At 44.6% G+C, this 23,296-nt stretch overlaps 1 protein-coding gene across 1 annotated transcript in view; it reads right to left on the reverse strand.

Annotated features, from left to right (window-relative positions):
- Positions 1-8,629: 8,629 nt before the first annotated feature.
- cep112 (centrosomal protein 112) overlaps positions 8,630-23,296 on the reverse strand; it is a 94,018-nt gene continuing 79,351 nt past the window's right edge. Inside the window, exons 24-27 of the mRNA XM_070980948.1 lie at positions 18,123-18,212; positions 11,104-11,205; positions 9,603-9,667; positions 8,630-9,001 (exon numbers count right to left, since the gene is read on the reverse strand). Of these exons, the coding sequence (XP_070837049.1) occupies positions 8,998-9,001; positions 9,603-9,667; positions 11,104-11,205; positions 18,123-18,212 (261 nt within the window). The 3' untranslated portion in view covers positions 8,630-8,997. The remainder of the gene's footprint in view (positions 9,002-9,602; positions 9,668-11,103; positions 11,206-18,122; positions 18,213-23,296) is intronic.

A 23,296-nucleotide genomic window follows, 5' to 3' on the forward strand; every position in this document is an offset into this window, starting at 1 on the left:
GAGCCGACAGGCTGGAGCAGCGCACTTCAAAGTAAGGAACCGACTGCCGGGTCCCGACAGCTGCATAAAAAACAATTCCAGCTTGATGCCTCCGAAAAAAGGAAAACAAGCGGCGGAGCTTCCCGGATGCGTTTCAGTCACTCTGAGTGAAACATATTTTAAAGGTTGCTCTGTTTATTTCCCGACCTGCGAGCTTTTTGCCACGTTTTACCAATCTTTTCCCAGATCACGAAGTTTTAACTACATAGTGAGGACCTTATCAAAGACAAGCAATCTTGAGCCAACTCCCCGAGGCTTTGGAGCGTCAGAAGTAACTGATCTGCCGCCCCAATAGCATTATCGCTACAATCCCTCTGTTGCTACATAAACTTTAAAGACGCAGGGATCTTTTCTTTTCAAGACCCGCATAGTTTTTGAGATTAATCCGCTGGAGTCCCGGGGATGCACAATGCATGCACCGGCGTGTATCAAATAGCTCGTCCATGTCCTCATATGAATTTTTGGTCACATAAGAAGACAATCTCCCGGTAGAATAATGAAACTATGATTTTTTTTAATCCCCTTAAGACACTGTTTGGAAAGGATAGAGGCAAAGATGTGTCCCTCCTGCAGGATTGAGAGGCTTGCTGGAGAAAACTTTAGTGGGACAAAAGTTTTCTACATGAGGCTTACACCGTGCTATTTTAAATAAAGCCACTTAAACGATCCACAGACGTCATTTAGATACAACATGCTGCAATAGGAAATCAGATCACAGTGCTGTTATCACTCCACAGCTCCTACCAGTGGCAATAAGGGCACATACATGCATGCACGCCAGATTAAAACGTCTGTTCAGTGAGGATAAATTCCCTGACGGGTGTTATCATATCATTTAAGCAGCAGAAGAAGTGCTCCTCTCTGCAGCTCTGACAGCTCCGCTTTGTGTGTGTGCGGCCTTTAACTGCAGCATAGATAACATGTAAAAGGAGTGAAAAGCCCACAGACAGATCAGACATTCAATAAACATCCATTCAGGGGTCAGACTGTGAGGAGCTGTTTGGATGCAGACAGCAGTGGTCATTTTGAACACAAGTTATTCACGCTGGACCGGCTACAGGCGGCGATGTTAAGAGTGTTTATAGAACAGAGTCAACAGTGTTGTGGATCGGTCTTTAGTGTTCAAATGAGCCACCACATGAGATCCTCTGTACAAGAGGACTGGCTATATTCTTGAAAGGGAGACAGTAGGTGTCTGTGTGTCCTTGTTCTCTCAGTGGACAGAGATTCAAAAAGTACAGTACAAAGACGGCAAACACTTTGATCAGCCTGTTTGCTAAAGGTGCCGTGAAACTTTCTCCCTTGATACCTCGCTTCCCATCAAGGTTGATAAAAGAGGAAATCGCTCTTGAAGAGGCCATGATGACTAAGGGATTACTCATCATTCAAAGGCCACTTTATAGCACTCACATCCTGCACAAAAACATTCCCAATGTGTCTGCGTCAAACTCGCCGTCGCACCGAAAGATGAGCAGCACTGATTGCCAGCAGGGGTACTCACACCCCAGGGGGCACTTGTGCAACTGCTCAGGGGCACGTGGAAGGCTTGGGTGACAGCACGGCTCATTTGGAAAAATAGAAATGTCGATTTTCATCAAAAATAAATCCACTTATTGAGTTAGCTGTTACACCGGAACGCCACATGTCGAGAGTGCATGAAAACTAGTTAGCAAAAGAGCAGAGAAGCTGAAACCATGAGCTGAAAGTGACCGAAAAGGATGGATAAAAATGACGGATGAATGGTTGAAAATGCTAAAAGTACGGGTTAAACAGTTGAAAGAAATGGCACTGGAGGAGTAGCCGACCTGAGTTCATCTGACAGAGCTGACAAGAAAGGTTGGAAACCACTGATGTACAGTAGATCTGACATCTGGAACCATGCCAGATGTGAGACACTCATGACTCAGAGTTAAAACAAGTCTGCACAAACACAGTTCCTTGTCTCATAAAAGCTCATCCACACAGTCCAGGTCTTTCCGTAGGTACACAGGTCATCTGGCTAATATACCGAGTGCTCGCCCGACAATGTCAGCCTTTGTTAACTTTGGAGGGCTGAGGCTGACCTCTGACAGTAAACACACCAGGGTGGAAGCCATCACCATGGCGATGGTGTGGACCCCCTGCCAGGACCAGGGGCCAGTTGAGCCCTCATGTCCTGCCTCGTCAACCCCCTCTATGGCTCATGGGAGGTCCCCATAGGTTGGGTCTTCCCTGCAGCCCCTCAGGAGCTGACCTCAGGTCTGTGACTGGCCTGAGACCAGGGGTGTCCTTGGCTCCTGGTCCTATAAAAAGACCCTTGAAAGGGGGCTTCAGGGGGAGAGGTTATGGGGTGTAACTGTCTCTTGGTTTGGAAGAAGATATTATTACAGGGACAGGTCAAACTCAGCCTGACTACAAAGAGCCCCGTGAATAGAGACTCATAAATCACATGAGAGCCCAATCGATTCTTTAATGCCGCCTGCTTCTTTTTTGCATGTGCACAAAATACACAAAGCAGTTTAATTTCCTACAGCGTCTGAAGTCATATTTGATGAAAAGCACCATCTAACGACTAAAGAGGGCTACAGAGGTTTTTACGACTGTGTTATATGGTCTCCTGAGCAGCTTTGGCCCGTCGTAACTGCTACTGGCCACCTCAGTCGCAGTCTTAAACACTCAGAGTGTGTGTGTGCGTCGACCGGTGCTGTCCTCTCTGTGCTGCAGCTCTGTGATCAGTAACTGCTCTCAATTACAGTATTGTGTGCTGTTCCTTTCGGCTTGGGGTTAAACTCTTTGCAGACCCCTTTGAAGTGCTCATCCCTTTATCTCAAGCCAGAGCCAAGAATTTGGGGGGAGGACAATGGAAAATGAAACCAAGAGGGAAGCTTATGGCAATTATCAACCAGGGCCATGAGGAGGAAGTCAGCTCACACAGTCAGAGAAAGAGAGAGAGCAGATAAAGAGAGCAGGAGACGGCCAATGTAGGACAGGGGGTTACTGTTTCAAGTTTGTTTGGTGTGTACACACCCCGGGCAACAACCGACTGCCGAGAGAGGAAATGGAGGCTACCTCTTCAAAGTAGGTGACAACAGGGGGACAATGGCCTCTGAAGGGAGCAAGGAGCTGATGAGAGGAGCTGCGGTGGAGGTGGGGGGGTGCAGGGGGTCAAAACACAAGACAAGCGAGGACCAAGGAGTGGCAGAAGAGGACGGGAGGAGAAGGATGGAGGAGAACGGAGGCAGAAGTGCTGTTGTCAGCAGAATCAAACGGCACGCAGAGAGCTGGGGAAGATACAATTAAAGTGTGGAGTTAAGACAGGCTTTGAAGTTGGACATGGTGCATAATACCCTTAAAAGTTAAGGAAGGGCAACAATTCGCCAGTTTGTTATGGGGCTGTTTTGAAAGAGGAAGAGGAGGGAAAAAAAGAGTGCAAGTGGTGGGAGGGTTTGTTTTTGAAAGGGTTCAGTTTGAGGGGAATGAAGTTGGATTTCAAGCGCCAATTGGCCCCAGAAGGATGTTTTTTTTTTTTTTTTTTTGCAAAACAGAGAATGTAAAGTGCAAGTGGGAGTCGGCGCCTACCTGTGCATTTTGATGATGGGGATGAGTGTGTGAAAGATGGAAGAAGGGAAAGAGAGATGTGTCAGACAGAGTGGAAAGGGGAGCGAGGCAGGTGAGAGAGAAAAAGACTAAGAGGAAAGAATGAGACATGAAATAGGTAGGGAATTGGTAGCGAAGGAAGGCAGAGAGGAAATAAAAGAGAGGCGAAAAGGGGGGGGGGCTGTTGAAGGTTATTTATTGGTTTTTTTCCCTCGTTTTAATCCCATTTTGCGCTTGACTTTTAAGTCTACCAATGTATAGAAACAATGTCGGATGCACTGTCTAATCCCGTTTGGGCCATGAAGCTCACTCCACACTGACAGTAATGACTTTCATTTCCTCTGCTGCTCGCACTGAAGCACCATGCAGACACTTCACAGGCCGGACGCCACTGTTCCGCCATGCTTGACAGGACAGCGATCTGTCTCCGAATCAGTCTTAACCTGAACCCTGGGCTCCCTCACTCATCCTTAATCCATCGCTTTAACCCCATCTTCCCCTTTCCTGACTCAGGAGTCACAGGGTTCCCAGACTGGTAAGGTGATTAACTCGCTCGTCCATTCAACAGATGCCAGATTTTTTTTTATCTCCTTCCCCCGCTTCCTGTTCCTGCATTAGAGGGGTGTGACGCTTCAACAGCGTGAGCAACATGGCAACAGATCTGATGTCTACACAAATGCAGATAAATATGAAATGCCACTCACATGTCACATGCTCGCCATTAACACGGAATCACCCAATCAAGAGAGACCTATCTCTACTACAAGTGAAGGCAATTTGAGCTTGTTTATGCCAGCAGGTAAAGATTCTTCAGAATAGATCATGTGACAGTCATACACATAATTTAAGACCACCTTCAGGCCAGTAGCTACAGCCCCAAGTCCAAAAACAGTTGTGTAAAGCATAAATGAAACAGCATGTGATCATTAGTAAGCCTGTTTGACATACACTCAATTAAAAACAGCACAAAGACAATAGATTTAATGTTTCACATCATCAGCTTCACTGATTTTTGTGCTTATTGTGAAATTGATGCCAGCAACATGTTTCAAACAAGTTGGAATGGGAGCAACAAAAGACTTTGAAAGACTGTTTGGAACATTCCACAGGTAAACAGGTTCATTAACAGGTGAGAGGATCATGATTGGGTATGAAAGGGGCATCCTGGAAAGGCTCAGTCGATCACAAGCAAGGATGGAGAGAGGCTCACCACTTTGTGAACACATGATCGTATAAAAAATGTTACTACGTGGGCTCAGGAACACTTCGTCGGTGAAAACAGTTTGTTTTTTGGATTCAGGGTTGTAAGATTTGACTCTTTTCAGGCATAAATGTGATTAAACAAAGTGAATTTAGCATTCTCCACCACATATGCAGAGGTGTCAATGCAGAGAAGACTCTCAAACAGCGTTTAATCACCATAATGTTGGAAGATAAAAATGCAAAGCAGCACATGTGAAAACTTAAATGTATGAATAATATGCTTTTTGTTGTGTTTGGACTGAACGCAGTGTGAATTTCAGTGCCGTGTGATTGTATGTAAAGTCAAAGCAAAGACACAACTGTGCACAAACAGACTGAGACAGCGACGTGTCAGTGAGCTGAAGACCAGCAGTTAGACTTTAACATATTTTAAAGGACCTACTTTGGAGAATGTATTTATTTTTAATCAATGAATAGAAGATCAAAAAGGAGACAAGATGTCCACTTTATCTGCATAGTACTGCATAGTCTACTCACCCATTACCGCTTCTGGTGCAAGGATTTTTGTATATTAATAAAAGAGGCTGATGGAGATAAATGGAAAGAGTGAGGCGGAGATACCAGACAGAGACACAGGGCAAGCGATAGACAAACCTCCCACACTGTCTTGAGTGCAGGGTCTTCTGTCCCTCTGTTCAGCCCACACTCTCAGCCCAGACGGCAGATTCATGCCACAATCGCACAAACACATCCTGCTGTGCCTTCTTCACTGAGGCTGTATAGCTTCTAACCCACTTGTTCTCACATCACGCAGCTGCATATCCTTTTCACAGCTCTTGTTGCGTTTGAGTGACAGGGCCGGGGAAAAAAGGAAAAAAAAAAAAAAAAAAAAAATCACTGCCATAAATACCGTACCAACAAAGAGAAGAACGATACAAGCTCGGAAGAGAGACAAAGGCAGAGAAGGCAGAAAACATGATGGAAGACATCAGTGTGTGTGAGGAGTGTTGGCGATAAACAGGTTTATTTATGCGAGCAGCGTACAGCAGCCAAACACAGGCCTCCTAGGGTCTGACTCAGAATACGGCGCTATAAAAAGCTCCAGTGGCACACGCAAACACACACGTACAATGACTTTGTCAATCACACGCTGATGTACAGTCAATCCCAGAGGCCTGTCACAAGCACACACAGTCACATGCGTGAATCGAGTACGAGGCAGAGAAGAGAGGCGCTGGATGACTCCGAATCACCCTCCTCTGCAACTGATTAGAAACGACTGCTGGCCTTTAAATTCACGTCCTCGAATGACCTCTCTGATAGCCTGCTGGAATAAACTGCTTGAAAACAGAAGCTGGTTTGAGGTTCAGCTGTACAGCGACTTAAAGAGGATACGCAGTTGCTCTAGATTTCCCACTTGTGAGCCTGTTTTTAACCGTGCATTTTGAGAGTGTGCAGTGGTTTTTAAACGGCCCTTTGTGCACTCACGTCATGAAAACTAATTCCACATTGACAAGCGTGATACAGCGCAGCAGCTGTGAGCGCTAGCATGAAGCGAGGTGATGGTGGAAACCTTGGGAGCTCCCCGACTGCCCTTTGCTGTTGTCACACAACAGTCCACTGTCTGATGTGGAGATAACTGAGAGGAAGCGAGGGCTTTGATCCTTAATGGGGCAATGTCGGCTGTGTGGAAATGACATTCATGGCTTGTATTTACACAAGCACAATTAGGGAGGTTTATGTTGGTGGTAGACAATCAATTAGGGTGAAACTATGTCAGAGTAATAACACAGATTAAAGGAAAGGTTATAGCCGGAGCCAGTTTGGGTAAATTTGCAAAATAGGGGCCTCCGTAACAAATGTTTCCAACAATGTTCAAACCCAGAGAAATCTGTCATTTCAGGTGCGTTTCATTTGGTCGCCTGTCAATTGCGAATGGGACTGAACGTAACGTGAATAAAACGTTACTGCACCTCGTCCGTGAACATTTCTGCCTGAGTCGCATCATTCGTGGTTGTTTAACAGTGAAGACAACAACCCTGTGATCCCATGCTACGTCATCAAGCTACATCTTCTGCTTTCATTGCTGACTGAGAGACCCCTAGTGGCAGAAACTTCACACTGTGGCACCAAATGCAACTTTTGAAAACAGACAATCCGACCACCACGTCAATCGCTGTCACGGGCGTGCGTGCATGCGGGCGTGAGAAAGGAGGCACGCTTCAAACTCCTTCCTTCAGCTTTTCGTTCTTCACACAACTACTTCTGTCACTTTTCACGTGCATAATTAAATGCAACACTGTGAATGCCTTTTAGGGGAGACCGTCCAAGAGCTTCCGCTATTTAACCCCAGAGATACAGCTGATAATGCAGATCGCTTAAAAGGGAGAGTTACTCACCTGATAAATAGCAGGTGTGCCAGCTGATTGGTGCATCGATTGTAGGCCTAAATTGGAGGTAAACAACATTTATACCACGGCTGAAGAAAGTTCATATCTCTGTGTTTTATATATTGTTCTTACATTATTGTCAATCTAGAGATGCAACCGAGCAGCCTGGTACTTGTAGCTGTTGTCTCCTGATGCCTCTACCTGCTCCTGTAGCTCAAGTAAAACTGAACCCTTGAAACAGAAAATCTGCGCACTTATCGGACCCTTCCACCCCACCTCTAAGCGTTCAGAATACTTTTGCCTTTTGACACAGTTGGATGACACGTACTTTCGTTTGTTTTAAGCGTGGAGCACTATTGTAATGACACACAGTGCATGCAAAAAATGGCACACATACCTCCTTGCATATACACAAGTGCACGTACACTTATGATGCTATGTTGCAATAGTTATGAATCCTCTGTGCACTTCTTCCAGAAACAACAGACTCTACAAAGGCTTCGCGCTGAAAGACAAAATTCCTGTTTCTCAGATGTCGGTCTGACAGTCCTCTCTCCTTTCGTCTCTCTTTTTTTGTTTCTTCTTTCTCTCTCTCTCCCTGCCTGGGCAGCAGAATCAGCACATCAAATAAACACAGAGAGGGGTATAGTGTTTCCTTTGGAGACAGCGGAACAGGTCACGGACAATGGGAACACATGGAAATGCGTGAACTGCGGGTGTAAAAAGAAAAGCAATTCCAATGCAAATAAGTACGGGGGCCTCTTTGAAATCAAATCTGATTTTGGAATTTAATAATTCCTCCGAACTGGTTTCCAGGAAAAATCTGGATTCTTTTGAAATGATCAGTATGCAAGCCCGTGCATTCCTCACCTACCAGAGACACGAAATACCAATGAATGGGGGCTCATTATGAAGCCCATCCTTGGTCCACCAAATGTTATTATCATCATAAAACCTCCACACTCTGGAGACACTGGAGGAGACATGGAGACATGGCGGCCGTTTCATGGACTCCAGCGTCTGAGTCATTCAGCTTGGGTTTGAGTGGAGCCGTCGGTAAAACACAAAGTGGTGGCAGAGGCAGAAACAGTGAGTCCAAGGACTGTAGTGCTTGGCCTGAGGTTCAAACAATCGACTCGCTGCGCTCTTTATCTGAACCAACCACAAACCCCCAGCTACACTTTACAGTTCAAATGGGGGCTTGAGCACCAAGGCAATGCTTAATAGCGATGGGGGAGATGGGAATTCAAGGTCTTTGACTTTAGTGTAAAGTTACAGAGCTAATCTTGGTTAACATGCATGTTGTGGTCATTTTAAAAAGAGGGGCTACAGTGCAAATTCCCCTAATTGAGGACTTAATCATGAGGTATTTGAAGATGAAAATATGCTCAGAAAGAAAAAAAAGCATGACAACAGAAAGTGACGAAAATCCTTTTTATTAAAAAAACGATGGAATTTGGTAAGAATGTGACAATTGATATCAAATATCAATAGCAATAATGCCGACTTAATGATATAAATGATATAAAAAATAACAATGTAACCAGTTGTGAACATAAAAATATCATTTTTTTCCAACAAGACAGAGCAAAACTAAAATCTGACAATGAATAAATAGTTCATATGATAGTAAAATCATGAGAGACCACAGTACTTCAAACTAAAAGATGACTGGTCCAGTGGCATCACAGGTGTGTAAAATACTTAGAACAGTTAGTAATGCTCACATCTGATTGGACGTCTAATCCTTCATATCCCGCTGGAGGGTCAGGCTGTTGTTCTTCTCTGGTCACCTGTACAGAAAGAGTTGGCTTAAACCAGCATAAAACCATTAAACTGACATTATGATACATGTGCACTGACATTAAAGAGAGTTAAAGAGAGAGTAACACGTTTAAACTAACTCTCTCTGATTGACTGTTCATTTGAGATCCTCAACGTCTCTGCCACTTTAAGTTGCGAGGTGGAGTACAGTGAAATAACTGGTTATTTACTGTGATGTGTGTGACTGACAGTCCTGAGAGATGTTTGCAGAGATGTGAGCGGCAGCGTCGTTTGACAAGGCCTCTTATCGCTGCAGATGTATAGATGCTTTTCATAAAGACATAAACGCTTCTTACAGTATGATGGATGGGAGGCAAATGAAAGCCCTCAGGACTGGAAGCTGTCATAGGCAAAGACAAGATCTGCACCATTAATAGTGCACTACAAAGTACACTGCAAGCCAATGAGCAATTCTGAATGTTCATACTTCACTACTACACTCACCATCTGAAGTACACTAAGGCACACACATACATGCATTGTACTCTACAGAGGTATAAACTTCCATGTGAACTCTGCACAGGCACGTATGCACACACATTTCGTTACAAGATAAACAATCACGCTAACCTCCTGCTGCGACAGGCATCCAGGTCTTCCTGTAGCAAAGAGGCTCTCTTCTGAAGGAAGTTAACCTGCAGCACAGAGAGACAATGCAACATTTGGCACAGAGCAATCTTCAAAAAAGACTCACTCTGATTAGTGGTGTAGTTAGAAACTTGCCAGAAGTGGAGAAGGTATGATGGCTTTGGGTCAATTGTGCTTTTGGGTGGAGGGGGTGAGCGAAGTGGAAGAAAGGCTTGGTTGTTGAGTCCAGGGGTCAGGACAGCAGGGGTTGGGGGTCAGGAGATTAGGGCAGTGGGGTTAAGGCGCATAGGGACATGAGCCAGGTTAGTTGAGGTTAGGACGCTGCAAGAGGAGGCAGCGCCATTCTTTTGTTTGGCTACAAAGTGTGAGTTTATTTATGAAGTGTCTTTGGCTGAAGTGAAAATAAATCCTATCTACATTTACACAGCATCTAGAGCCTGGCAGAATAATCACGGCTCCAAAAGAATCCTTATTGTTCTGGGACTACCGTACTGGAGCCGAGGGTACATTCCTTTCTGTGGGGGAGACCTCAGGAAAGTTCTAGCATTTCATTTGGCACTTCACAGTGGCGAAGTGTACGCAAAACCCCACCGAAATGTGGTCGGATGCCTCTGGAGACATGCAAACTCTCCCCACCTTTTTTTCACTATGTTAAAATAATGCACTTTAATGTGCTAAACCCAAGACGTCGTCAATGAGAGGAGAGACCATTCTGGTCACGAATTACATCTTATAAACATATCCGAACACAGAGCTGTGGTTTGTGCGCTGAAATGGGATCTTGGTAGGCCTATTTGAACAAGGCAGGGGTTTGTGATGAGCGCCTTTTGCAAACAATGCATGGTCCTATCATCATTACAGAAAATCCTATTTTGTTCACACTGTAAAAGCTACGAAAATGACTGATTCACTGTCAAAATGGACCCAATGATATTAGCAAAGGGAAAGCTCAGACGAACAACATGGTTATATGAATGAGGCAAGGCGAGGGGTGACTGTGTGATCTGATGGAGAGATGAAAGGACATTAAGTTTCACACAGAAGACTGGAAGGACAAGACGACAGCAACGTCTGCATGGTCTAGATCTGCTCTATATGAATGGCAATGCAACATGACATCATATGGAAGATGTCATGTTGCATTGCAGTAAAAGTTGAGCGAGGTTAAACTTTTTTTTGCCAGATGACCCAGCATTGTTTTGCTGGAGCCCCCTGAGTTTGCCCCTCCTCTGGACCAAAGGACAGGTGGTTTTATTATGTTATGTTTAAAACTACAATGCTAAAATGTAGACGTACGCAAAAATGCAGATGTAGTTTTAAAAAAAAAGACAGGAGGAGCATTTTTCAGGTTGAAAGGGAGCACATTAGCCCCAAGACAGTTTTAAACATGCTCGAAACTAAAGTCACCAGATTGAATATGTCAGCATGTTTGTTCTAGTCGTGCCTGTATCTGATCTGCATCTGGCAAGCAGTCAATTCTCACCTGAGCTTTCAGAGAGGTGATGGTGTCCTCCAGTTCCTGTCTGAGCTCTGCTGGCATCAAACCTTTGATCTTCCCCTCGTACTCCTGACGCACCACAGTCACCTGAGAAGACAGAGGCAGGACCAGCGGCGTCACGCCATTTAGAGGAAACACCTGAACAAATCCATGTTGCACGTCATTCAACCATCTAATGAATGCATATGCATTATCCACGCACACACAAAAACACCTGCATAGCTGATAAACCTTAAAATGTACAATCTTCATCCGGATTCACATCATCTTTATGAATTAAAAATATTCCTCTTTATGTCGACACAATTAAAGGCTGTTCAATCGTGAGGAAAAGGGCTCAGTATCAAGTAAACTAATATTAATAACTGCTGAATAAGTGCTTCCACTACGCGTTCATATACACACTCACATTTGTGCACTTACAGACGTGGCGCCCAAATGAACAGCTCCCTTTAAGGAGAGACACACACACACACACACACACACACACACACACACACACACACACACACACACACACACACACACACACACACACACACACACACACACACACACACACACACACACACACACACACACACACACACACACACATACACACACACACACACACAGTGGGTATCCCCTCTTTATTCATGGCTCGGAGTATTCCCTTGCTCTTCACAGCTCCTTCACATCTCCACAGGGGGTCCGCAGACTGGCATGACTCTCTCTGCATAACACCCCCTACTGGCTGCTGATGACTGCATCCAGATCTGACACAATGCATTTATGGGCCTGTTACACAGCTGGGTTTGGAAGAGGACAGGGCCACGGTGGAGGGCAGAACACATCAAACGCAGCAGCAGCTCAATAGCTTGCTAGCTAGCTAGCTCCACTGGGGAGGACTGGAGGAAGTCTGTCTGGGGCTAAATTACACTCCACTAAACCAGAGTCTGATTATAGAAGTTGAAAAGGGTTTGGTTAGCGCAACCCCCCTCCGTTTACCCACAAACACACATGAATGGACGCACACACACATATACAGACATGTGCACACACCAACACACATGCATGCACAAAGACAGAGCTTTTACAGTACTGTAAAAGCATTTACAGCATTTTGAAAAGAGTTGCTGAATCAATTAATCCAGAGCTCGATGAATAGTTTAACAGAGCTCGAGGAATCGACGGGGGCTGTGAAAAGCAACAGTTTTCACCCGCATACCTCAAGGTGTAACCAGGGGAGAGTCTGAGCATTTCAAGCGGCCATAATGTCTTTGACAGAGCCAAAGTCCAGCGAACATTAAGAATATCCCCACGCACCCCAACCTCGCCTCTCACCAGCCCGGTCTTTCAAGTGAAGGAAGCGTGAATGAGGTGAGGTGAGGGGGAGGGAGAAAGATTGGTTTTCCTAAAATAATTTTCCTGTTGTGGATTTAACTGATTGTTCTGGCTTTGGCTAATTAATCTTCCTGGGCACAATGAAAGGGATTGGGAAGCACTTCAAAGCAACCTCCAGTATAAATGATCCCAACATGAAGCAGCTCACTTTGTCTCAGCGCAGTGTGCAGTAGATTAGTCTGCCACAACTTTGCCAAATTTTTCAGGCTCCTTCTGCCCTATTCATTTTGAAGTGTTGGGACACTAATATTGGGTCGCGAGTCCATCAGTTTACAGAAATGTGTCTTTTTTCCTCCCAGTGTGAGAATGAAGCTGAGGATAATTGGAGAGTGACGGGTTCCAGAAGCTTTAATTTGAATGTCCAGGAGTTAAAAAATCAGCTGAAGCTACGGGATTGCAGATTTTCAAAAAAGTCTATCTATCTATAGCAACTTCTGTAGTCATAACAAAATGGCAAGCCAAGACAAAACACACTCCACTACCTCAGACCGAAGCAATAAACAATGGCTGAATAAACACATCCCTTACCAACCACTCTGAATATAAGTCTAGATTCTTCAAAAGCCACGCTCCTTAGTTTTGCATTCTTGGTTCATGTATGGTGCAGTCACCACAGCAATGAGAGATCCGCTCTGCCTAAATTACAAGCTCCTTTGTGGCAATGCTGTCTCCATTTTCCTCCCCATACATTAGAATGGGCACAGCTACAACAGCATATTCACCGGGACTCACAGAGAGCAACGAGGACGACTGGATGCTGTACATACAGTCGTAAGGCTGATCAAACCAGACAAGCCACGAATGTTTGCTTTAGAAACGACGACAGAGGGAAGCCCGAACTAGAAGTAATGTGATACAATAAGGTTGGCTATCTGGCATGAGTCCTAATGACTTTTTAGTCGACTGCACTGAATGTCTGGTGTGGCCGTTGGTGTGAGACAGAAAAGCACAATAAAATACCACTTGTCATTATATTTCATGGCTGTGTTGCAAAAGTTGCATTGTTCTTATCATAAAATAAGCTTTGCTTTGGCGTTATTGCATCATAGATAAATAACGCATGTAAATTAGTTATTAGTTATAGTTATTAGTTATTAGTAATACTTGCTGTTTACCTATATTAGTGAAAAGCAGCAGAGCGCACAGCTCCAGATCTTGAACAGCGTATTGGGTGGACGGTTGGGGGCAAGGATCAAAATAAACAGACACCAGCACTGACAGATGAATAACCCTCTTCGTTATTGTGGCTAAACAATAAATAAATGTATTGCCCACAATAAATCAATATTCCTTTATTCCTTTATTAGTCCCACAAGGGGAAATTCCAATATACAGCAGCATCAATAAAGTGTATAAAGTATTAATCGGACGACTATTCATGTGCGAGTGCTGGTGTTCTGTTTGTTTTGTCCTGTAACTCTACATGAACCTGAATGCATACGAACCAGATTTCTCCTCTGGCTGCACAATAGCAGACCAAAGCATTTGCAATCACATCTTTCCACAGCATGTCTAACTAAAGCTTTGCCATAGTTTACTATGCAATGTGTGTGGGTGGAAGCAGCAGCCTTTTTTTTTATATATATAACAACATCTTCTGTTGTGGAAACGTATGCTAGGCTAACAGATACAGAAAAAAGTACCGATTCAAATTTCTGGCTTGTCTCTGTCTCTCAATGGCATTAAAATTCAAAACAGGAGCATCTCTCAAACTCCCCAAAGATGTCTGACTACTGAGAGACATTGTTCCTTCAGCTTTGCATCCTCTCGCCTCTTCCAAGTTCCCTCCTCTCACATCTCTATTTTTCTTCGCGAAAACATTTTTCTCCTCTTTCAACATCTTTTTACAGCAAAGGCATGTTTGTTTTTCTGACAGGTGGCAGGAGGCGTGTGACGGCATCTCGAGACAAAAAAAAAAAAAGAAATGCATCCTCACCATTAGGACAGATGTCGGGTGCCTTTGAACAATACGGTTGATCAAACCTTCCATGAGGTTTTGGTCATTGACGGACTCCAGATGACAGTGAGCGGGAAAGAAAAGAGAGGGAAACACGCGGGGTGGGGGGGAGTGAGCCACTGCTTCCCAGAGCAATGAAAAGGGACTTTGACTTTCTGGAGAAAAATCAGGTTTCATCTCCACAGCTCTTTTTAAAAAGAGATTTTGTTTGTTCCTGATGAAGCGTGATTCTCTAGTTTTGAAGACTGCGAGGAGCGGCAGTCGTTTTCCCCTCCCAGTCATCTTAAAATGACAACATTTCATCTATATATAGTCTTTAGATTGTGGTTTTGACTTTCCCTTGCGTTTGGTACTGTCACATGGCGTGGTTTTTGACAGCTGCCAGCAGAAAGGAACAAGCCCTCAACACTTTCAACGTTCAAATGAAGTTTGTCACATCGTTGGGAAGCTTGATGTATGCTAATGAAGTTGAGGTGTGTGTGTGTGTGTGTGTGTGTGTGTGTGTGTGTGTGTGTGTGTGTGTGTGTGCGTGTGCAGGCTTGCGTGGGACAGGTTGGGGGGTGAGTAGCTGCTGGAAATACATTTTTGATATACCCCCCTTGTTCCAAAGTGACAAAAACCTTGTCAGGAACAAGGGGGTACATCAAAAATGACGCCACTCACAAAGTTTGCACCTCCACATCCACTGAATTGGCAGTCAGAGAGTTCACCAAGGAACGATTTGAATTCAAAAACGCTTTGCTGCGAGAGGGAAAAAAGAAACCCCTCCACAAAAGTGAAAAAAAGGGAGGGAAAAGGCAGGAGGAGATTAGAAGTGGCTACAGATCTGAGTGAAGTTGTTACAACTATGGGATGGATTGGTACCTGCTGATGTAATGCGCCTCAACAAAAACAGCACACAGGAAAATGAGTGAGCCTACAGAAGCGAAGCAAAGCTCAACTCTGCATTTTTATGTATGCACCAATCCTGAAAACAACTACAGAAATGATTTATTTTTCATTTTACCATGTTCCCATGATGCAGGAGAATACATCTCTGAAACGTGTACAGTTCACCAAGCCCACTGTCTCATTATGTATTTATCCAAAGAGCTGTACTCTTCAACATTCTGCTCCTCTCTTCAAGGAGAATTGAACCACACAGTGAGCTGCTGATCCACCATTTTAGAGTGGGGGAGCCTGCGAGGGCCCTGCGAGTGTAAGGCGAGCAACATCTGTGTGAAGTCTGGGCAGAAAGGCTGTTTTTGCATGTGAGGGATCAGATTACAAAGACAAGTCTTGGCAGATAAATGAGGGCAATATTAATATGAGGAGACAGAGTGGAGGTTTCTTATCATACGCAAAGAACAATGCATGCATGAACCAGTGTGCACGCGTGAATGCAGATGCACAAATGATGTCACACACGCACCACCGAAAAACATACAGTAGGAGGGCGGTTTGTCTACAGAAACCATGCACTTGACCTTAGGTGAGAGCAGGGTAGGAGGCTGGAGTAAATATGTGATTCAGACAGGGAGCAGAACTGTGACTTGTTGGCAAAGGAAAGGGGTGTTCATACACACCCACACACACACGTAGCTCTGTGCAAGACACTGAACCTGCTGACCTCAACCAAGGGACAGTGACAATGGGTGTGCAAAGTTAGGAGAAGGACGATGTTAGGCACAGGTGAAACAACATCAACCAACACTGATCCATCGCTGCAACCAGCAGACTCCAGTGACCAAGAAGAAGAGCACCAATCAGAGTTCACAGCACACATTTACAGTGAGGACTTGTCTCCCCACTGAGCACCTGTGATCATTGATAAGTGAAGGATCTATAAAATGAGCACAATTTAACCACATGGGCTAAATGAAGAATTTCAGACTGTTTCTAGAATGGTTGAAGAGATAACTCTGTCTTGTTTTCTATGATGTTTCTATATTGTTTTCTTGGTAATTTGATGATTTATAGCGCGCTATGGCATTGACTTGAACCTGTGCATCCTATGAGAGACAGCTATAAGCTGGGTGCAGACATTTTAAAAGTCTGCCTCTTCTTACTCAGATGAAGACCTAATGTTTATGTTGAAAAATTAGTTGCTGCCCCTTAAAACTCTTACTACAGCCGTGCGCTTCAGATGTCATCTTTCCAGATCCTGCCTTGGCTGTCCAATCTGTTGAGGCATCACTTTTAGCTCCGACTTGGCTGATATATCGAGATTCCTTCATTCTTATTCGACTATGGCACACTTCCTGTTTGTGTCTTTGCTGCCAACTTTGACATAGCAGCACAATCTGTGATAAATTAGTGAAATGTGTTTGTGGCAGAGAATCAAGAACTCAAGTACCTAAAATTGATACCAAATGCTTAGTCAGATTCTCAGTCTTGTTTACTCATTCTTTGCTTCAACATATTGCCTGATTTAAATCCTAATGTTGCTGATTTTGTACCAGAACGCAGCACGTTTGGTATCAGTATCAGCACACAGTAGCATCTCCTTGTTACTGAGAGAGATCAAAAATGTGTAAACTTATATAAATAAATAATCAATGTTAGTGCACACAGTAGCGCTCAGCAGCAACTCTTTGTTTTTGGTATGCATGAATATTTATTTAACACAAATGTTTTACTCACTAGAACAGACAAAAATATTAGAAAATTAAAAACGTGCATTGTCTCTGATGTGTCTGCAGGTGAGATAATTGCTCAGGTCAATGCAATCATGCAGTAATACCACAAAAAAAACAAACGAAAAGCTAAAACAAGGCAGACCCAAGCCCTTGTCCACGCAGTGATGTGACATTACACCAGGTAGGTTCAGGGGTTGGCTCCTCCTAAGTAATAGGAAACAACGTGCAGCGCCTCTGGGACTGGGTCATTGACCAGCGACTTCTAAAAACCACTGACCCCTTTCTGCAGATTTATGACGGCCAGACACTGAGGTGTGTGACGAGTGTGTGAAGTGTGTACAAGGGTCAGTGGGCGGATCAGAGGGGACACGAGAGAATGAATGCCTTTGGTGTACATACCAGCGTACAAAGAGCAGCCTCCTGTGTGAGTGCAGTCATTAGTGCTTTCTTCTCTGTGTGTGTCAAGGTCAAAACAGAGCCTGATTACAGGGCATTCTGGAGAACCATGGGGAGTGTGTGTGCGGGTGTGTGTGCACACACAGGCTTCCCTCTGAACACAGGCGGTGGTGGCATTCCTGGCCCTAGGCGCTGGCTCTTGAAGCCAAATCTCAAGGAATTTGGGAAATGTGCAAGGGGGCATATCTTTGGCTCTGAACAGGAGAATGAGAGATGGTACAGTGATGAGGGGAGGGCATAAAGGAATCTCTCATTGCTGTGGTGACTTTTGTAGCCCCCTGCAGGGTCTGGTAAGGATGACAACCGAGCAGTGAGGGGCTACGGACATCAGGTGACGGGGGAAGCAAGAACCCAAAAGAGGATGACTTGATTAATAAGAAGCAGTTAAACAGAGGTGGCAAGAAGCGAAAAGAAATGTGATGAAAAGGCTGAGGGCGGCGGGCTGAAAAACGCTGGGCAGAGAGAGAGTGATGCAACGCTAATGAGCAAATGAGTTGAGTAAGAGACAGCCCGCCGCTCTTGTACATGTCTGACAAGCATGAAAAAGAGACAGCGTGAGATGGAGAGTAAGAAAGTGACTGTATTACCTTCTCCTCAGTCTCCAGCTCTTTGCTAAGAAGCTTCTTCTCTGAGCAGTGCAGCTGCCTCTGTAGACTTCCCACCTTTTCCTGCAGAGCCTGGGGGAGGGGAGAGACAGTCAGTGTCGTCGGCTGACTGACGGGGGAAAAAGGAAAAGCAACTTGAGATCAGTGGGGCCTAACGTGTAATGGACGCACAGTGATGTACACTAATCTACACTTAAATATGAGTTGACGAGAGACACAGGCTGAAAGTGAATGAGAGGAGAGGAACTGAGAGCGACCAAGACAGACGTAGAGAGAGAATACTCAAGACACAGAAGACGGGACAGGGGGACAGCGAGGAGAGATGCTGCCTGTGATTAGTCTTTTGCGTGTTAAAAGGCTAATAATAAAGTCATGACAGTAATTACCGGCAAGCCGGCCTCATTAAGCCCAAACTCATTTCTAGACAAGGGCATACAGAAAGAGAGACTTGCTCGCTTAGGAAATTAGCAAACTCTCAATGCTTTTGTAAAGTTGCATTCCTTTAAAATAATTATTTCTTTAGGAGGTAATAAGAGATCCATTTAGCCAATAAGAAACCAACTCACATGTACTGCAATACCTGGGTTGATCACATATCCCCACAGGGTGCCAATGAAGAATTTAATCTATTTTGCTTTCTAAGATTTGGGCAAGAAAGAAAAAAAGAAAAGTCACTTTGTGTGTGTGTGTGTGTGTGTGTGTGTGTGTGTGTGCGCGCGCTGTAAGTGATAGCAGTGGAAAGAAAGGCAAAGTTCCCGTACGCGATGCAGAACCAGATGTTTTGAGTGCACATGTGGACGCTTCGTCTTTGATTAGTCTGTATGAAAAGCAGAGAGAGTGACGTGCACGCACACACACCTGGAAAAAAAAAGAAAAAGCGCACACACGCATTTACACTGTGACCACACGTACACACGCATGCACACATAATGCCTCCAACAAGTGTACTGGCTACCATCAATATCCTGAGCGGAGTTGAGTGAGGGGGCCAGGTGTTGCCTCATTGATTCTCAGAGCTGAGGGAAACACAGTCCAGGTGATAGGCATGACCGGCCTGATCTACAACCCACCACACTGACATAAATCACACATGGACTGTAAGGCTTCAGGGCCAGGTTGAACTTCTGGGGAGCAACGTTCCGAGAACTGCCGACTAAAAAGGAACGTGCAACACAAAAACACAGCCGAAACTTCTGTTGCCAGTCAGATTGTGAGATACAGCAGCTAAAAAGTCATTTTTTGACGTGTAATGATTTTCTTTTAATAATTCGAAACGTCAAGTCTGCAGCACCGTGCGAACCCACACCTGAGCCATAATGATGCAAGCGAATCAACTTTATTTGCGGTGGCTAATCTAGGCCTCTGGCAGAGGGAGTTCTCTACGGTACTCGACTATCATGATCGCGGAGAATGTTGAGGTCAGTTTTAGCTCTGCAGCATGAAAGGCAGCTGGTTTCCAGCGTGCTGATCCTATTAATCAGGGTATTTCTTAACCAGTCACGATCCCATCACACTCCCTTGCCTTCGATTTCATCATTTCATTTTGTTTATTGGTGAATCAAAAGGCTCGATGACACTGGAGAGGCATTTTTAGTGCGGCTGACACCATTGACACGAGCTTTCTGATTGTATGGACCAAAGCATGTGAGTGTAAGATTTCCTCCATCTTTCCTTATTGATGGTCAAAGGACGGCGAGTATCACAAGATGTTGTAGTCTGCTGACGTTGATGTTTGTGTTTTCAGATTTTACGCTTAATTTTAGCACACACACACAAATATTAAATTGCTGTACTCTACTTAACAGAGTGTGTTTCTTGTTGTGTATCAGTGGATTACCTAGCTGGTACTTCCATGCACATAAAGAGCCGCAGTTCTTACCCTTCCTCCCTCGAACACTTCTCCAACTGTGAGCCAACCTTCACCTACATCCGTCCTTTTAGGCTGTAGTAAAGCTGACATAGATGATGCGAGACCCTGACAAACCACCACCACCCCCACCCCCTCTTTCTAAACCCACTTCTAATTCCCCGCACTGTGACACAGCATCTCTGAACCAGGTTTTCCGGTAAGTAAAGCTGACTAGTGGGCCTCACTGGTGACGTGTTCGCCTCTTTCATGTGGGTTCTGTATCTGATGTGCTCAAAACAACTCTGTTCAAGTTCAACAATTGTCGCTTCATTAATAGAATCATGCGGGATGATTTTACTGATGAATGAAAGCACTTTGTGAGTCAGAAAGAGCCTCAGAAATATTTAGTCATTATCACTGTCAGACGTGACAGTTGTATTATACAGTACTGAGGGCTGTTTTTAGGCATAGAGCAACAGATATCGCACTAACGCTGACAGGCACAGATATTAATTCATGAAAAAGACTACTGAAAACAATAAAACAAAACATGAAGTGAACAATGGAGACACCTGTGAGCACCTGCACAGCCCTCCTGATACACTGTGAACGCCACTTTGACTTTAATCCAGTGCTAGACCTCAAACAACAATGAACAGCTGTTTCTCAATATATAATTGATCTGTTCTGTATATATACACAGACACATCTATTACAGGCACACACGTTAACACTCAAGATGTTGGTTGTCTCTATAGTATTTAGTGTGCGAAGGTGTGTGAATGACCATGTGTAGAGGAACCTGCTTAAGTGTCTCCAGATGCACAGGGCGATATGGTCTTTATCAGCCATGCAGACTGAGATCATTGCAAACAGGCCAGGAAGAGGGGGAAATCAGATTTCCTTGGGGCAGGGGGGGAGAGGGGAGTGAGAGGAGAATGAAAGAGAAAGGTATATGAAGGAGCAAAAAGCAAACAAAATGCAAGGCAAGAGGCTTGAGAAGATAAGACAGATATGTGATGTCAGAAAGAGAGAAAGAAGTCCAGAAAGGTGAGAGACAGCAAGATAGTGAGGAAGAGGGGAGGTACATGAAGGACAAAAACACGTGGCTGGGGTGAGGAGAAGGGGCAGCGGTGTACCTCTGCTGCACAGTCCCACAGTCGGGGAAGCTTGAAGGCCTCTCTCACCTCTCCATCAGCAATGCGCCTCTGCCTTTCATTCCAAACTTTGGCTCAAAGGATTAGCGAGGCACACGCGCACGCAAGCACCAACAAACACCGCTCAGAGCAATCCATGCAGGTATAGGCATGCATTAATATTAACAGCAAAAGTTCTAAAAATGTGAGTGCTACACTCAGTCAAATGAATGTGCAATTCAGTGTTGTATGCACACACACACACACACACACACACACACACACACACACACACACACACACACACACACACACACACACACACACACACACACACACACACACAGAGGCGCACAGACACACCAACCACTGAGTCATCTTTCCTGGGTGGTCCTCCTGCGCAGATAAGGCAAGCATGTTTCCCTAGGGTGAAGTAAAAGCAACAGAGGGCAGGAAAAAAAGCAAAGAAGAAAGAAGGGAGGGAATAGTGGGAGGAGGAAAAAAGGCCAGGGGCCTCTTTAAACTTGGTGTTTTGTTAGGAGCCGAGCTGCTCTGCATGTGCGGCGGGGCCTTCTATTTGCAGCGTGCTGTCAGAAGTTTCTCCCAAAGTCTGGATTAAAGAGATCCTCTAATGACACTGAGGCTGGACGACTTCAGACAGCAGCAAAAACCTCACACTGCACCGCCTCCAGCCAAGGACACACACATACACAGACACACAGACACACACACACATAGACACACACACATACAAGCAAAAGGGTAAGAACAGATAGATACACAAGGGGCATGAAGCACACAGACGTACATAAGCAAAGACACAGTATGTGGACTGCGCCCACACACACACACACACACACACACACACACACACACACACACACACACACACACACACACACACACACACACACACACACACACACACACACACACACACACACACACACACACACACACACACCAGCTTTAGTAGAACAAGGCGGTGTGTGTATGTATTTCTACTGATCTAATAGTAAATAATAAAGGAGGTGCTAACCTCAAGGAGAGGTGGATGGCCAGAGAGATGAGCACAGACTCTCTTTTATCTGCACTTTTATCAAAGGACTGTGGGAAAGGTAAAGAAGTGAGTGTAAGAGAGAAGCTGGAGGAGGAGGAGGAGGAGGAGGAGGAGGAGAAGGAGGAGGAGGAGGAGAGGTCTCCCTCCTGAGGTGTTAGAGAAGTGAAACTTTTGCTTTGCTGCCTGTCTGGCTGTGTGTAGGAATAAAAAGATGTGGTTTAGCAAGTCGACCAGGACAGCCCCTCTGAAATATATCACTGATATTGGTATGAATTGACTTGCTTTCAGTACTTTGATGCTTTTCACCACTTTTTCCCAGAGTTGATTTCGCACTGAGGTGGGAAGATACTGTGATGGCTGCACCGGCAAACTCTCCTGAACAGCAAATAGAACAGTTATCTCGTCTATTGCAATATGCACACATGTCGGCACAGTTATGGAGGCGCCTTTCCGAGTACTGATGAAAATAGTAAGACAATTGCCGCGGTAATGAAGACATGTTGCAACTGAGCTATGCCCACAGGGGGAACGCACTGTTCTCTATCTTCCCGTCTCTGTCTCTTTCAGCTGCTGTGAGCTAAAGTAGAAAGAGAATAGGAAACAACTCTGAAATATGCGCCATATGCCCTGCGTGTGCATTTGTGTGTGTGTGTCTTCGTGTAGGGTCTTTGTAGGGCTCACCTACATATATTCTGTTTATCAAACAGTATGTAATTTAATAGATGTTAAGTTTAGTAAAAGTTGCAAATACAATTGCAGGCTAAAAACTCTGTATTTTGTCTTGAAAACAATAAATAAACCATAGATCCCTGTTTTATTTAAGGATTGAAAAGGATGCCGTTCAAGTTGCTACAAAGATTAGTGGCTAACAAAATGTCTCTATACGCAGCAAGCTGAGACTACTTTACTAAATCAGCTGAGGTCAGCCTTCTATGCTGTTGACTGCATTAATGTGTAATTTAAAAAAAATGTTAAGGCAGTTAAATGTGTCACTGTGAAGCTCTTTGCAGATTTTAGCTGTTTCAGTCCTTATTTTGGTTTTCTAGCTGCCCTGTTGTGCCTAATTGTTCTCACTAAGTCCCAATATTAAAATGCGGGTACATGTTGAAGA

The sequence above is a fragment of the Chaetodon trifascialis genome, chromosome 15 (genome assembly GCF_039877785.1).
Source record: "Chaetodon trifascialis isolate fChaTrf1 chromosome 15, fChaTrf1.hap1, whole genome shotgun sequence".
Taxonomy (NCBI): domain Eukaryota; kingdom Metazoa; phylum Chordata; class Actinopteri; order Chaetodontiformes; family Chaetodontidae; genus Chaetodon; species Chaetodon trifascialis.